Below are 17,356 nucleotides of genomic sequence, written 5' to 3'. Positions count from 1 at the left end.
CTAGATGTTAGGAATGAATCAGGTACAGTTGACAAAATCCTTTGTCAGTCATTATCAACCCCTTTTAGCGCAGTAGATCAGCGTAGATATCAATACTTCTATGGGATAGGAATAAGATAAGAAGCATTTTATTTACAGCTTAGTGACGCTTTTTGTTCAGTGTAGTAAAGAGTACAGTATGTCATGTTTATTGCACAGTATATGCTCTGAGGTCTTCTTTGGCCTTTCTGATCATAGGGTAAAAGTTTGAAACACAGGGAGGAAATGGTAATTATTTTTTTGCTTATTACCTACTGTTAATCATTGATCCATCCGTGATGAGATGAAGAGGTGAGCAGGTTACAAAGGTCCACAAAGTGAATTCTTCTTACGTAGCCCGGTGCAAGACGAGAAACAGCTTTCCTTGGACTCCAGGTAGGGAACATTTCTATTTCTATGTTATTCTTGGAATTTTCCCTAATAGCAAATTTTTATGAAGGTGACTTATTTACATAAACTTGCTTTTATTTATAGAAAAAGCATATGGTGCTTTGTTCCTGTAGTTTTAGGCGGTGGCTGTTACTCAGACCAGGCTTTGTTTTATTGCGGCAAGTCCAAGTCAGGGTTACAGAGCTATTACTATTTGTTCTGCTAGGTTATCACACACCTGTTAAAAATATGGCTACAAATTCACCTTTTAACAGAGAACATACACTTCTGGTGCCAAAACCTGCAGCCCAGGAGCTACCTGCTATCCTGCAGATAGTAGTGTCTTGGTGCTTTTTGGTGCTGGTAAAAGTCAAGTATGACTTGTTGATTTTTTTTTTTTCCTTTACTACTTTTTTACTTTTTTGTTCTTTCCACCCCTTTCACTTTTTTTTTTTTACTTTTTTAATAAGAACTTATTAAGATAAATATATGGTGTTAAATGTTAGGTGGACTAAACCAAGATCAAAAGTTAATACAATTTTGTTTTGTTCTCTGATTTTATGTCACTTCAACAACCCCTACATCATGTTCACAGTCTTGGAATATCTCATGTTGTATGTCTGCAGTCTAATAAATTTCTGTAGCATGACAATGATGTGTGACCTTTTGGAAATGTTAGGAATCACTTTCAAAGCCTCCTGTACCAAATAAGTTTACAACTACTGCCATGGACCATTTTCATAAATTCTTGTTCCTACAAACCTTTACGATTTAACATTCATACTAAAGTCACCCATGCATACAGACATGTATGCAAGACATTTAAACTACCAGTTTGATTTTTAGAATCCATCTATCTATCTATCTATCTATCTATCTATCTATCTATCTATCTATCTATCTATCTTTCTCGGCTATTTTAATATTATTCCATCTATGAGAACCTATATTTAAGGCCTACTTCAGTGAAAAATGTTATTTTTAGCTTTGAAAAGATTGGGAAAGGCTTGAAGATGAGCTAGGTTTTATTTCTGTTTGTGTCCCTATATGAGGAACACTTTCTGACACTTCTTGTGTGGTTCCCAGGACAGGAAGGTAACAGGACTCCAATTAAGACACAGCAGTTTACACTTGGTAAATTGAAAAAGGGAAGTATACCTAACTAAACTTTATTTGCTGTGTCCCCAGTGAGTGGACTCATCTCAATTTACCTTTGGTCATAAGGACAAGTAACATGGACAAAAACAGCAGCAATATAAACCACTAATTCTAACCTTTCCTTGCTAGACCTAGAACTAGAACATGTTTTCTGAAGGTGAAATAATTAAATATGTTTGCAGTATTACAGGTCTAAGCCTAATTCTTGGTACTTATTTTAGGATGATGTTTAGATTCCATCACAGTCATTGTAAAAAAGCAAGAATAGGTCTGAAACAGACAGCCAGTCAGAAGTGGCGCAGTTATCGCTTCTCAGCTACCAGAAACTGCATTGGCATTCTTCCATATCAATTGATGGATTGAACTAGCCAAACAGACAGGTGATTGCCAGCCATTGTAAGCAGTATCATGACAAAGTGTAATGTTTAATTTGGACCAGGGTTTATTTTCAAGTGTAAAATGCAGTAACTCATTGCAGCCATTCAGTATACACTTTATTAAAGTTGGGCAAGTAGAAGATAGAATACGATTGGTTGCACTTTGCCCCTTGCACTGTTCTGTTCAATAAGCTGATATATGCGATGATATTGTTGAGTGTGGCAGCACCTACCTTATCTCTTACAAAGAATGCTAATTATGACCCAGCAGAAATCTTTTTTACTTGTAGAGATTTGTATATGGTTGGAAAATGATATCAATGTAACTGCAGTAAAGATCCAAAAGGAACAATACTGTGTATGATGTATAGTTACCATGTACTGCTGACACAAATATTCAGAGAGAGGAAGAATACACTTTCATCAGTGAAGCTGGGTGATCCAGAAAACCTTGAATGGATCTGGGCCAGGATTCAAAACATTTGCTAGCAAAAGAAATGGGACAAAGCTGCAAAATCTATTGTTAATCGTTAATACATTTGTAATAACAAATAGCTGTCATAGGTTGGACTTTTGTAGGAGAGGACCTGTACAAAGCCATCTTGGTCCCCTCTGCAGACCTAATAATCTATGGCTATTATTGACAGATTGATGGGTGGATATATATGCAGGTATTATCCTGTCCTGTGTTTGAATGTGTTCCTAAGGAGAAAAGGGGGCCATACTAACAAATTAAAACTCCATTGCAGAGAACAGGCTGTGTTTAAAGAAATGTTGAAATGTGTATTTTAAACGGAAAAGCTGAGTAAGAATGTTAAGTGCACCCAAAAAAACAGCTGTAATTCTCACCTTCTCACTGCACAATCCACAAAATGAATAGAACACTTCTGCAGAAAATTAAATTTCTGTTGAACCCTCAGCCTAAATTTAAGTGAAAAACCTGCACTCGGTACATAGTAAACCTAACCTCATGCAATTTAAAAAGAAAGTACCCTTAGATAGGCATCTAATTTTAAATGGACTTTAGGTAAGAAACAAATGAAACTCAACTTCAGCTACAACTTTTTAAGCATTTACAGCAACATTATAATAAAGATTTATACATTATGAATAAAGCTGACAGTGGTAAGTGCCCCTCTCTGTGTCATATGGGTTGTCCCAAAGCTGAAACTATCACTTTTAAACGTGAAAAATGTTTTTCTGCTACTGGCAGGGGCAACAGATTATACAATGATACACGGGAGTACCTGTAATATGATACAATCAGGAGGGCTCAGAAAAACGTAAACTAATGTGGTTGACAATCTGCCTTGTTTATTTTTGCCCAAAGTTCACTTTAAGCATCATCTTGCTGCTTGTATTGCAGCTTCTCCTATATAAATGGAAAGAAAAATATTTTGTTTGTATTGGTTTTCTGTATAAATTATGTTCAGTTTAAAAATGTAATATTTAACAATTAGCTAATTTTTAATGTGTATTAGTTTTTTATACCCAGCTAATAGGTGACACAATTCCTTTTCTTTTGTGTTATTTTCTTTTTTAGAGCTCAACAGTTCAAGCTACAGTTTGGCCAAATAATTAGTCAGTTTGATGACTTACCCCTCCCCTAATGAAAGGGAAGAGGGGTACTTGCCTTTTCCACACTTCCTTTTTGACAAATCAGATTTCAAAGACTTTTAATGGATAAGAGCAGGGGCACATACATACTCACTTCCCTCATTTCCTATCCAAGATGGGTCCAAGAAGCCCATTCAAGAAATAGGGGAGAGGGAGTCACATAGTATTTTGTAATGTATTTTTTTTATCATATATTAAAAAAAAAAAAACACTATATCTTTTACCTGTAATTTAAAGTCTGTCATTTTCACCTGAGCCCAATTAACTCTAAAGCTGCATACACACGTGCAATTATAGTCGACTAAGGACTGAACGATGTATGAACGAGTGCTGTACATGCAGCACTGTTCTGCTCCACAGAGAGAGGAGGGGGAGAACGACGGAGTGGCACCCTGCTGCGCGCTCTCCCCCTTCCCTTGCATTACAATCATTCGTTGTCCATCGTCTGTGGATCCACCAGGGCGGTCATTCGCACGATGGACAACAGGCGCTGTACACACGTCAGATTCTCGTCTGATATCGGCCCTGAGCTGATTATTGGGAGAGAACCATTTGACGTGTGTATGGAGCTTTACCCTTATCATCTGTCACTCTCACCCTTGACACTGCCCAAGGTTTATACTCAAGTCAATGTTTTTTTCTCTGTACTTCTGTTTATTTGGATCTGTATATATTCCAGTATATATAGTGTATATTCATAAAGAAAACATTTGATATGTCTGGATGCATATGAAAAAGCTGTCCTTTTGGATGAGGCTACAGACAGCAGATCCAGTATAGCTAAAGATTCTCCTTCCATATCTTTACAATCCTTGACTACGGAATTTCTGATGTTCTTTTGCATCCTGTCTTGGGGATTTTTAATTAACCTGTCGCAAAATGCATTATATTATCAAGGAAATGATAAACATTTCATACATTGTTTATTTTTCCCCTGCTTACTGTTGGTGATGTAAATGTTGAAACACCATTGCAATTGTGACTAGTTTTCTATGCTAATATGGGCTTTTTCTTAAAGAAAGACTTTGCTTTGCTTTTATATACTAAAACCCCTTTGAGTGGATATCACCAAACCCTTTATGCATTTTTTTTATACAGGTATATTTTTGTGTTTCTTTTTGCTGATATTGATGTTATTTTGTAAATTTTTGTTGCTTTCTTTTTGTGAAATTAGTTTTAATAATTAAATGTGAGAAATATAAAAATTTGTAGTCCTGCAAAAACAAATTGCAAATCTGTGAATGTGGGTACATGTACAACCCCTTTGCTGTTTTTGAGGTTGTATATCCTATATTGTCAGGTTGCTAGGTAGTTTTTAAGGTACCCCCTCCCACCCCCGGCTATAGCTACATGTAAACCTTTTTTATATAAATACTTAACATTACACATTCATACAATACATATTTCAACATTCTGAAAAAAATATTCTCAGAACTAATTTTTCTTGTACATAAAATTTTCAGACCATCTTCATCCCTCCCTTCATTGGTTGGTGCACTGAGATCTAACTGTCCAATAATAATGCTTTTCAGAGGGTAGCATTATAATGAAATAAATGGTCCACAGTTTAAATAGGCTGGGTTACAGGTGAGATATGTAATCACAAATTGGAACTGGTAGAGAATGATTTGGCGAGAAGCCATCATTTTTAGTATATATTGGGAAGCCATAAAAATGTTTCAACATGGCAGGAATGGGTCACTTTGCAAGTACTCTTTAAAGTTTTACAAGGTTAAATCTTCTAAATATGGTTTACAATTATTACTTACCATTCAAAATTTGTTTTACAGGGTACAAATGTTGAAAGGATGGGCTTTTCTTTGCTCCTGATCCCACTGCTCCTTATGAGCGCAGTTCAAGGTGACTGTATATTTATACTTTTGCTTAAAATACCATACATTGGGACTGTTTTACTATTGGAATATAGGCTTGTTCACATAGCAAAGTTATTTATCCCCTTGTAAAGGATGAAGCTATGCTGACTTCATCCTGACCAAAAAAAACCCTTCCTCCTCTTCTCCTTTTCTCAATATGCTTATTCTAGGGTTGGCTCTAATTATATTAACTGAATTATTGGACTGAATCTGGAAATATAGATTTACTCACTATGATCTCAATATCAACACTATACTATTCCAATACCCAGTAAAATTAACCAAGTATATGAGAGCTCAGGGAGTTGTGCCATGGACAAGGCAAGTTTACTAAGTGTCTATTGATAAAGTAATGAATCTGACTTTAACTGAAACATTCCCTGGTGGAAAGTCTTCCAGATCCATTTGTTTCAATAGCAGAATTTGATTTGTTCCAACAGGGAACATTTTAATGATTGTTTTATTCACTGCTTTATAAATTGACCTCTAAATATCAACCAACACCTACTGACTTTATTAGGTACACCTGTTCAACTGCTTGTTAACGCAAATATCTACTCAGCCACCCAACACATAAAAGGCATATAAACATTGTTAAAACAAACTGCTGAAGTTTTAGAGTATCAGAATGGTAAAGAAGAGTGATATTGAGGATTTTGATCATAGTAAGGTTGTTGGTGTCAAGAAGGCTGTTCTGAGTATTTCAGAAACTGCTAATCTACTGGGGGTTTCATACACAATCATTTTTAAGGTTTACAAAGAATGGTCAAATATCCATTGTGTTGTAATTCCCCGGGCCAAAATGCCTTATTGATGACATCACTTGTCCTTGTGTCATAATGAACCTACCTGAATGCAGGTTTTTTTTAATAACTATAGTTCTACTTTAGGGCAAAAGGGAGTCCAGTCCTAGCAAGATGTACCATGGTTTAAAACTAAGTATAACCAGTATAAATATAACCTAAATAGGATGGTGACAACTTATCATTTATGTTTCTTTGTTTTTTAGTCTCTGCAAACAATAGACCTCAGTTTGGACCCACTCCCAATGTAATTATACCAGAAGATACTCCCATTGGTAGGTGATTTTGCACAAAGTGTGTAATCTTTTAAGTATTTATTATAGGAAATCGCCAAATGTAGTTTTGCACATAACTATCAGAAATACCTGATGTTGCTTTTTTATCAGTCTCTTTTAAGTGACAGCACAGGGAATTAAAGGGTCAGCATTACAACTTCATCAGTGTGCTGTTTCCTCTAATTTTGTAAAAACACTATCAGCCAAATTGATGACCAAGCTGCATTGCTTAACTGCTGCAGAACAAATGAAACTCACCAACCTAGATGTGCTGTAGGAGAGAATTGTCTGTATTATAAGACCTTGGCCTCTGAGAGCTCTGAAGGTAATACATTTGCTTAAAGATTAAGGAAGCAGGAAAGATCTGTGATAAAAAGACACAGTGCAGTCATGAATCCGTGTTATCTTTACATGCACTTAAAATTTTCCATGTTTCAGTTGTCTCAACAATTTTCTCAGTGGGCCCTTACTCCTTGGGTTAACATACTGGTACCGAATGATGTACTATGATGCACGTATTGAATGCAATAACCTAATGAGAACCAACTCCTTGCTCAGCTGCAATGTTTCATCTGTCCCTAACATTTTGAGAAAACAGTTGCTTGCTGATGCTAATATTGAGTGATGATCCCAAAATATAGAAGTTTATTCTTGGACATGCCCCAAAATAATATTCATTATACTTACCCCTTTCTTCTGCCATGGGGCCTATGTGAGGATAACATCACCATCCTCCTTGGCAGAGCCGTGCGAAACATAGAGCAGGCAAAATCTCACCCTTGTAACTTGAAATGGACTGGGGGATCTTTTCCCAAGATTTCATCTGCTTTTCAACATGACACTACCCAGAATTAAGATAAGGTTACACCCACTGATGTGGTAGAATTTAGAAAGGGGGCTCTGCAATCATAAATAGACCTTTCTTTATACTTGTAGGTACACTTTAGTCCAGCATTTCTCAACCGAGGTTCCATACTATCCTAGGGTTGCCCGAATGATTTCTCAGGGTTTTTTAAACAATGATCAATTTGTGCCTTATTGCTCAGTTTACCTGACACCAATGATCTTTTTGGCTGTAGGGGTGGCATTCACTGGCCAACAATGAGGGATGCATTCTTTCTACTTCCATGCTAATATACTGTGAGCTTTGTATATAACAGTTATTTATGGGGTTCTCTTACTACTAAAAATGTTGCCAAAGTCTGCTTTTGACATTCAAGTTTAGCTTTTAAAAGTCTACTTGTTTAAGTTATTAAAGTAATACTACTTTATTTTTGTCTTGAAACAGGAGCACATATATTCAATATCACTGCTACAGACCCTGATCGTGACATCTTGACATATGGCATAGAGGGACCAGACTCCTATTATTTCAGTTGTGCACAAGATACTGGTGAGGTGGCGCTTGCTGTTTCTGTAGATTATGAGGTATGTGGCTATTAAATAGCTTACATTTTTTAAATGACATACAAAATCGACATAGACAGAAGGAAAATCACAAAATATATATTCCTAATAAAGTTACTTAGGATGCTACATATTACACATAATATATTGTAAAAGGATTACAGTTAATATTTACTCTTATTTAGTAAGGGGAAATATGTTTGCTGTAAAAATTGAAACACCATATGACAGAAGCACTTGGCAGACACCGCTCGCCTCAGCTATGTTTCTTCCAAAACTAGGCCCAACAGGGAGCTAGGTAGAGGTAAATCAATTCATATTCACTGAGCTTGGCCCCAGTTTTTCCCTAAAAAAATGTTGCCTGCAACATTCATACCACCCACCTCACTAAAATGAATAGCAAAGCACAATATGCAGCAATGCTAAGAAGGACGCAGAACATGATTATGTAATGATACATATATAAATATTTTACATATCTATATATGTATTTTTATATGTATATTGTACATGTACACATACATATAAAATTTACAGGTATATAGTGAAACTCTTTTGCTGCCATGCCCCATAATATATTTTTTCATATCAGCTGGTCTAGTGAGTTGTAATATTTAGTATCACTTTCACAAAAAAAAACCTAGTACATAGTCCACAATATGGAGTCGAGAAGGGAAGTGTAGGTCAGGTTTTTATTGCACTTTCCCTTTTTGTCCTGATAACAACTGTCACTGGGACTGAAAGTGGAGGAAAAAATATGAAACGTTTTAGACACTCACTGGATAGGGAAAAAACCGGGGACACTACGAAAAGTTTTTCTTTCTTCTGGGAAGATATCATTTCACTTAATATTGTGAAAGGAAACAAATCTATTTTACCAATTCCATGCAAAAACTAAAACAAAAACTCTTATTGCCTTTAGATAAATTTAAGCCCATCTTTAGTGTATCTGAAAAGGAATACACTTGGACATCTATTACTGTGCAATCTATGCAAACTCAATAGAAACTGTATGAGCAGAAACTGAAGAGAGAATCAAAGGGCAACTAAGAAAGATAAACTCTCATCCTTTAAAAAGATCTTCCAAAACAAAAAAACAACAACAGAAATAAAAAAAACAACAAAACTGACAGGTGTTTTGCCTACTCTAACCTAAAATTAAAAAATATTTTTTTACCATTATACTATACTTATGGGATACTTATACAAATCCCATACTGAAAGTAACTGGATTAGGAGCTAAATGCAGGATGCCAGTACTTTCACCCACTTCCCGAGTTGCATTGGTAAAAAAAAACTGCTTAGAAACTGTAATCATATATTCTTACCTTGCCATTGGTAAGGATGATATAATTCTCCTTTTGTTGAGATACCAGTGAATTCAGAGTATCCCACTCTGCAGAAGTATCATCTCATGGGGTTTGGTATACTAGGATATCATTTAAACTTTGTATGTGTTAGTGACCAGTGTCATACCCAAGAATGTGTATGAAAATTTGTATGGAGCTGTTTGGTAAATTGTAAAATCTAATGCTATGTTGTTTGTTTAGATTTTGATTTTGTTTCCTCCTCAGATCAAAAACCTTCTTTCAATTACTTTGACAGTGACTGATGGAATCACTCAAACAGTAAGCTTCCACTGTTTTTTGGCTTCTATACTGGTCGCTTGGGGTTATGTGACATATACATCACATCAATATCAGCACACTGCAATGGAAGACAAAAGGGCAATACCGGAAATAAAATACAAATGCCTGTGATTTTGCATGGTAGTTGATTGATTTTGGGCACCACAAGTCTCCACACATGTCCTCATCAGAGCTCCAATTCAGAGGGAAAACTTTAGTCTAATCTCCTCTTAAAAATAGATGATGTTTACAATTAGCTTTGCAGGATGTAAATGTATGCATATGCTAGTGTTGATGGCACCAATTTGACATGTACTGTGTGCACTGTCTTGCTGTCAGGACAAATGTGCACATGTATGCCAGACCAAACAGAACCAAAACTTTCAGCAGGGCTGCAGTGTAGACCAGGGTTGCATACATGACTGAATGTAATAGAATATTTAACTAAGAGGAAATCAGACAGCAATACAAACCTGTCCGGCTGGAGTTCTACTTCAAGTGAGCATCTCTGCAGCTGTACAATCATTATACTAGGTATAATTATTCATCATGCAATTAGAGAAATCTTTGATACTTAAAAGGTAGCCTTGATAAGATCTCTTGCTTTCTACCTCCCTTTGAACAACAGCATCTCCATCCCTTGTAGATGTCCTAAAAAACAAAACAAAGTAACTTTTTAATTGTGGCTCCTTGTTACTAGGAATCGATTAAATCTCAGAGTGACTTTAACTCTTTTTTTTTTGCATGCATGTATAGAGAATAATACTAGGAATTGTATTTTTGATTGTTGAATGCACTGGTAAATGTTCTTTTTTATTCCTTCTCTTCATAGGTTACCAAGAATATTGTAGTGACCGTGACTGATTGCAATGATAATACACCAATATTTGAAGGCACTCCTTATTTTGCCACAGTCAAGGAGGTAGTGTGAATTTTTTCCTTAAAAAGTGGTGATCTCAATTTCTTTCTAATGTATACATCATAAAAAATTTGTCATATATTATTTTGTAGAGGTATTGCTAGACCTGGGCTTTGGAGAATGTGCTGTTCACCACCTGTCTAACATGTAGGGTAGCCATTCAAAACCATGGTTCTGCAGAAGTTGCAGAGGTTGTTTGGGGACCCTTTACCATCAATTTAAGGAGCATTTTCCTATGGGAGACCATTTTACTAGGGTCCTTTACTGACCAAAAAAGGCACTTATTTACTGATCAATAAAATCAGGGAGGAATAGAGTTTTCATTGACTGCTGTATTTTTTGTCTATTATATTTCGATATGTTTCATTATTATTAGTAAAATATTATTTTTTATAGAGTAGTCCTCGGTGTCAGGCATACTTCATTCATAATAAATTTTAGGAGCAGTTCCCCAAGACTTGATAGTTATTTTTCTTAAAAAAAAGTAAAAAGAATGAGAAAAGCTCGCCCACGGTCTGGAGCCTAAGACTGCCTTTCAACTACCTCCATCCCTGGCTTCTGCCACAAACCTATTATGACACCAAATCAGATTTGCTGTAATAGTGCTGCAGTGGTATGTAGGTGGGGACAGGAACAAACACCAACACCTATCCCAAGAAATGAAGAATTGATGAATGAAATGAGCCCATGTATATTTAAAAACCTGCCCACTAAGCTTTTAAATAAAAAAAGTTAGACATCACTTTGTAAATCAAAAACACAACAGTTCTACAAATTATCATAACCATGCTTTTTATTTCTGACCCTCACCAAACTACGAGTCATTTTTAGGAAATCTCTGTTTATAACAAAGTGTGGTATATTGTCACTGGGTATTGTTTTATTGACGAGTGGGAAAGCATACCACTTACTTTTTTAGCCTCACTCCCCTTGCACTATGATCCTGTTGGCAAGTGAATTTTTTTATAGGTACTGGAAAAAGGTCTCAGAACTTTGTTAGTGATATGTCACCAGCATCAGGATCTGCTCAATTTCCCACCACCATTAAGATTGACAGTGTGACATGCCCCTAAACCCTTATGTTTGAAAACTATCCAGATAACATAGCTTTGTGGTTTACTTTAGAAAAACAATGTTTTGCTTAAAAAGTTTGCATTCAAGATATTTTACAATTTTCTTTCCTCCTTACTTGTAGAACACCACACCAGGCACTATCATCTTAAATGTTACAGCAAAAGATTATGATGACAACGGGAAAGCACCAGTTTCATTTGAAATCATTCAGGTATTGATCAAAATCAATTAGAATGAAATACTTTTTCATTATTTTGCCCAACTGATGTGGACAGGGTGATTAAACTGTGATAAATTACAAAAATAGTAATATGTCCAATGTTTTAACACCGTTATTCCTAGGTATAGCTGATTTGCATTAACAGATCAAAAGCTGATCTGTAAATGGCTACCCTCTTAAAGCCCAACTTGCCAGATGCTTCAATCAGGTATAGGGCAAAGCGAGTTCCAGTGAAGTGTTGGAACTGCAAACTGTTTTTAGATTGCTGTGTATGTGATTAGGTATTCTTTGCAAAGTGAATTTTAACCACACTTTCTAAGATAAATCTGTGATGTATTTCCTAGCATATACTGTATTTTCTGTAGCAGCAATATTGGTTGTTATTATTGTTACATATGCATTTGACTTCGGTTTTATATATAAATAGAATAAAATTTTTAGAAATAAAAAAGTAATATACATAATAATAAAAGTGTTTGTCTTACAATATATTTCCCCCTTAAATTCCCACATTTTGGTTTCCTGATCCCTTCTACAGATATATAGGGATAAACCTAATATTTTTTTCAGATTTTTCATAACAGCTGAGCATTTTTCTTTGTCTGCAAGCCCACAACAGATCATGGTCACCTGATGCAACTTGTAGAAGCCAGCTACTAGAAATGCCAAACTGTGTGACCACTTTAACCTCCCTAGCGGTTCATTTCTTTCCGTTTTTTTATGTCTAAAAGCGGTACATTGTTTTTCATGAAAATTTATTTTACAGTATAATATAATAGTATGAGTATAATAAAGTTTGAAACACAAAATCATGTAAAAATAATAAATACATTAAAAAAAATAGTTTTTTTTCTTTTTTTAAAAAAATAAATGTTAACAATGTACTGCTTTTACACATAAAAATCCAATGTATTGCATTCAATACGGTTTTTTTTTGAGTTTGGCGCACTGACGTCACTGGGAACTCCACGGTGACTCATCGGATGAAGAAGCAGGAAGAAGAAACAAGACAGAGATCAGGGCACTGGACAGCGCCGAATGCCGGCGTATTAGGTAAGCGCTCTATTTACTAACCTTCCCATAGGTTTTTTTTTTACTTTTTTTTTGCTGGAACTTCATCTTAAGGGTTCCCTCATGTTTCAAAATGTGTTTTGAATAATTAATACAGTATGTTTCCTATTTTACTAAAATAACATAGTTTTTTATCCACACAGTCACAGCATTTGAACAGATACACTGAAACTGGGAAGGGCTTTAAGAACAGTCTTATCTGTGTACCGAGGCCTCCTTTGCTCCAGGGAGCCATAAAAGTTGCACATGAGTTGATACTTATTGTTATGCCCTTGGACATTATATAATACATTTGCCAAAGTTTACTGTACTAAGTATTGTTGCTTTTATTCCTTAGATCACACCAAATATTCCAGGCTCTCACCTTTTTTACATCAAGCGAGAAGCTGAAACGAGCCCCACAGTTGGAAATATTTATCTTAATGATACATTGAACTACAACAAGTTGAGCACCTTTTACCAACTAAGTATTCTGGCCAAGGTAAGATAATGTACGTTTACTAGGCAGAAGCAGACATAACATTGTGCAACTGTAGGAGGGCCTGGGGCCTTCAGCTGACAGGGGCCTAACTATAGTCTGATCTTCATTCATGACAGCCCTTGGGGTCACAACAAAAGTGCCCCTGGGGCACCAACAGTCTTGTTTAAAAAGAGTAGCATTGCCCTTGATAGAGATTATAATGAGATGAATTATAGATGCAACCATTGCAACTAGCATGGTTCTTATTTTAATCTCTCTACTATAAACTTTTTGTCCCATAGATGGGGGTCTCCAAGTCTATTCTGTACAGCAACCCGCTGATGGCTGCATCCGCCACTTGTATTAGGCATCAGTTTTTCCTCCCAAGTAGCTATATGTTTAAATACTGTTAGAGTATAGATCAATTCTAATTTTTGTTTGGCTTTGAGGTTGCAGCAACCTCTCAGCAGGTGCTATGTCCGATAATCCTTTGTTTTTTAAAAGCATAAACCAAGTAAAATTATCTGAAGCTAGGCTTACACAAGAGGATATATTCATAATCAGGTATATGATAGATATCTATCTTGTGTTGATTGTTGATAGAAGTGCACTACTTAATGTCAGTCAGATTTCAGCAGGAATATGCTTAAATATGGATCTTATCTAGTATTGCAGTTTACTTTTTAAATAACCCAAACATTTTTATATATATCTTACATTACAGGGAGCACGAACATAGCCTAGAAGAAACAACCTCCAGATTATTAAATTTTTATCCTTGAATCAAGCAAGTCATCAGGTTCAGCTATTATATTGATTTTTAGTCAGTGAGTCGCTGGGTAGGGAAGCCTTGCCTAGTATTGATTACAGCCCAAGTGGTGGCACCTCTAAAAAATGTGAATTATCTCTTATATTTTAGAAAGTTTTATAGAGTTTTATTTGTATCTTTTTAGCTGATTGTTTTTACAATGTAAATAAATATTTTTATTGAAATTTACAGGACCGAGGTGGACAACTCAATGGTGTATATATTGAACAAAACTCCACAGTTTATGTATCTGTAAATGTTGTGGATGTACCAGACTTAAATCCAGAGTTTATTGGAGCTCCATATGTCATTTCTGTTCAGGAACATACTGGACGAGTAAGTAGCCCATCAGTTGATATTATTGTACAAAAAAACATGCAGAGCTTTCAGAACTCCACAGGGATGTCCCTGTTTGGATGAAAGAAGGTACTTTTAAACTGTAATATGACAGTCTCAGTTGTGTCATGACAATTACCTGTATCAATAGTAGATCCAGTCAATCAGATAATCCCTAACAGGTTAAAATTTTCAATCTTTTAAAATTAGCATCTTTCTTTAAAATAATAGCTGGTAATCTTGCCATGAAAGTCATTGTTTAGGCACTGCCTTTTATGGAGTGACTACAATTAGTCCTCTACTCACCTGCATTGTCACCTGAATCTGCTTCCAATGGGGACTCTAATTGTGCAGACATAATCTGCTGTTTTTAATAGCAGAAAACGCTCCATGATCAATTATTTGCAGCTTCAGCTGGAAGGACTTTAAAGCTGTGTTAGTGCACTTTGTTTACCTTCATTACAGTTTATGCCACTTTTACACTTACACATGAAGTATAGAAGCACAGCAAGTAATTTGCATACAACTAGCTGCATATTAATGTTAATAAAGGACAATGTTTTATGTTGTGTGCATACAGTCAAGTGCAGTGATTGGCATCAGTTAATTGCTTGTTACTCATCACCTGAAGAAGCGGGTTTACCCACGAAATTGTGATTGACAAGTCTTTTTGGATGATTACTCTTAACCTTTATGTACACTTCCCAGTGTTATATTCATGCTTGATGTACTATTATTAGTGTGAATTGGTATAAGATTTTAATCATTTGTACATAAAATTTTGGGTGTTTTAACTGTAACAAGTTGTAGCCACATTACTTCCTCCTTTTGAATCCTCTTTTGCCTTTCTAACTATTGAAGGCTTGGTTCTGTTTTTCTATATCATGCAGTGTTTAATGTGCACACAACAAAGAAAAAAAATCTTATTTTTTTATAGTAGAACTGAATGATATTCTGTTTACTTTTTAATTAAACCTCAATTTTTGCTATGTCATAATAAACCACCTTCTTATTATTGTTGTTTGGGTTTTTTTTTAGGGTGAAGTGGTCCAGAAAGTTTCAGCCATTGATGCAGACAGAGGAATTGATGATAAAATCCTTTATTCCATCATAAGTAAGTATACAAACTCCCTGGAACCCTCTATTAAAAGTGTAAACTGGATAAAGAATTTTCATGTGGATTTTTGTTCTTAAGGTTCCACAGTGGGTGGTCTCTTCAGCATAAATGAGTCGACTGGAGAAATCCATGTAATTAATGACATAGACAGAGAGAAATTGTTGGATAATGATGAACAGGTTATACTCACTGTGATGGTAAGTAATAAATTCAGATCCCCCTGAAGCTACTATGAATGTGAGCTTATGCTCAGTTCTGTAGTAACATATGGGGTACATGCCAAAATACATCACTATTATTAGAGAGGTAACAAGTAAACATAATAATTACAACTAAAAGTCAACATATAATAAATAAAATGAGCCAAATTGAGTCCTGAGTTCAAATATATTTATTTAAAGAAGGTAATCCGTTAAACTACATATATATGCCATTTTATGCAAATTTGCATAATGATTAAACACAATCCTGCATACAAATTGTGACAAGGATCTTGCCTACAAGTTGCCCATTTTTTGGCATATTTACAAAAAAATAGAAAAGTCTAGGAAAATGATGACAATCTGTGGCATTTTCCATATATCTAAGTGCATTTTAGAAGGATATAATGGCAGCAGAGGAAAGCAGAGCTGAGGAGTTGAAAGTGTATTACTCCAGGTCCAGATGTATACTTCTTAACCCCTTGGACCAACTTACTAGCCTTAGTATCAACAAGATCCAGTATCATAGAGACACAAAACACTAAAACTGAAATAAAAAAGACTAAGGGTCTGTGTTGACCAGCCAGTAAGGTTACAGTACCATCTTTTGGACAGCAGTTGATGCCCACTTTGCCCCCTAGTTATTTTCCATGAAGTTTCTATTATTCTAGATTAAAAACTCAAATGTGGAGGTCTCGCGTTCATTTGGTATAATGTCTTTGTACTTGTCATTGTCTCAAGTCTTCAATTCCTATCCATTTACTTTTCTATCTCACTGCCTAATATAAATATATATCAATATCAATAATGCTTTGGTGAGAATATATCCGGTAAATGTTATGCTGTCCCTGGTATACTGTAATTGTTAATTCTATAGACAAGTATAAAAATACACACCATAAAAAAATCTATGCAAACATTTGATGTGGTTTTATATTAATTATTCAGATAAAACTTTTTGATATTGGTGGTTCTGTGTATATAATGAACAGTTAAATTTTCAAAAGCAAGGTTAAATATCTTAAGTGTGACAGTGCTGTGCTTTTATATTAGAACAGCTTCTGAATATTTTTTTTTACTTTTCTCAGGCAAAAGAACAAAATTTAAATATACATGGACAACCTGCAACAGCAACCACGACTGTTACAATCCGTGTATTAGATATTAATGATAATAAACCCCAGTTCTACAACTGTGAGGTAACTGACTGTAATTTCCAAACTGACCAGAGCAACTTCTATGGGGAAATAGAGGAACATTCATCAGTCCGAGTACCTGTGGCAAATCTCACCATCACTGCTAATGACCCTGATAAGGTATTTAGCTTTCTGGGCTCAGACCTCTCATTGTGATTATATTTAGTTGATTAAAGTCCAGTAAATTACAGTCATGCTCCTATAGGTGATGCCTTAAAGCCTATGTGTGCATCGATTGCTAAACACATACTGGGTAAGTAAATCAATGTTGCCATTGTCAACTGGCATGGTTTTTGCAACTCCATCCCACTGGATAACCATAAGATACCGATAAGATAACCATAAGATACCAGCAAAGGCAAAACGACAATGGTCTTTGAATTGGGGGTATTCGTTCCCCATACTAGG

At 35.5% G+C, this 17,356-nt stretch overlaps 1 protein-coding gene across 1 annotated transcript in view; it reads left to right on the top strand.

The window, feature by feature from the left end:
• Positions 1–311: 311 nt before the first annotated feature.
• The window catches only part of CDHR2 (cadherin related family member 2), a 42,994-nt gene continuing 25,949 nt past the window's right edge, over positions 312–17,356 (top strand). Inside the window, exons 1-12 of the mRNA XM_072401042.1 lie at positions 312–414; positions 5,351–5,420; positions 6,444–6,512; positions 7,801–7,940; positions 9,494–9,547; positions 10,380–10,469; positions 11,662–11,751; positions 13,169–13,312; positions 14,292–14,435; positions 15,474–15,549; positions 15,631–15,749; positions 16,841–17,068. Of these exons, the coding sequence (XP_072257143.1) occupies positions 5,369–5,420; positions 6,444–6,512; positions 7,801–7,940; positions 9,494–9,547; positions 10,380–10,469; positions 11,662–11,751; positions 13,169–13,312; positions 14,292–14,435; positions 15,474–15,549; positions 15,631–15,749; positions 16,841–17,068 (1,206 nt within the window). The 5' untranslated portion in view covers positions 312–414; positions 5,351–5,368. The remainder of the gene's footprint in view (positions 415–5,350; positions 5,421–6,443; positions 6,513–7,800; positions 7,941–9,493; positions 9,548–10,379; positions 10,470–11,661; positions 11,752–13,168; positions 13,313–14,291; positions 14,436–15,473; positions 15,550–15,630; positions 15,750–16,840; positions 17,069–17,356) is intronic.

This window comes from Pyxicephalus adspersus, chromosome 2, assembly GCF_032062135.1.
Source record: "Pyxicephalus adspersus chromosome 2, UCB_Pads_2.0, whole genome shotgun sequence".
Taxonomy (NCBI): Eukaryota; Metazoa; Chordata; class Amphibia; order Anura; family Pyxicephalidae; genus Pyxicephalus; species Pyxicephalus adspersus.
The sequence above is the reverse complement of the archived record's forward strand: the minus strand, read 5'-3'. Positions and strand labels throughout refer to the sequence as shown.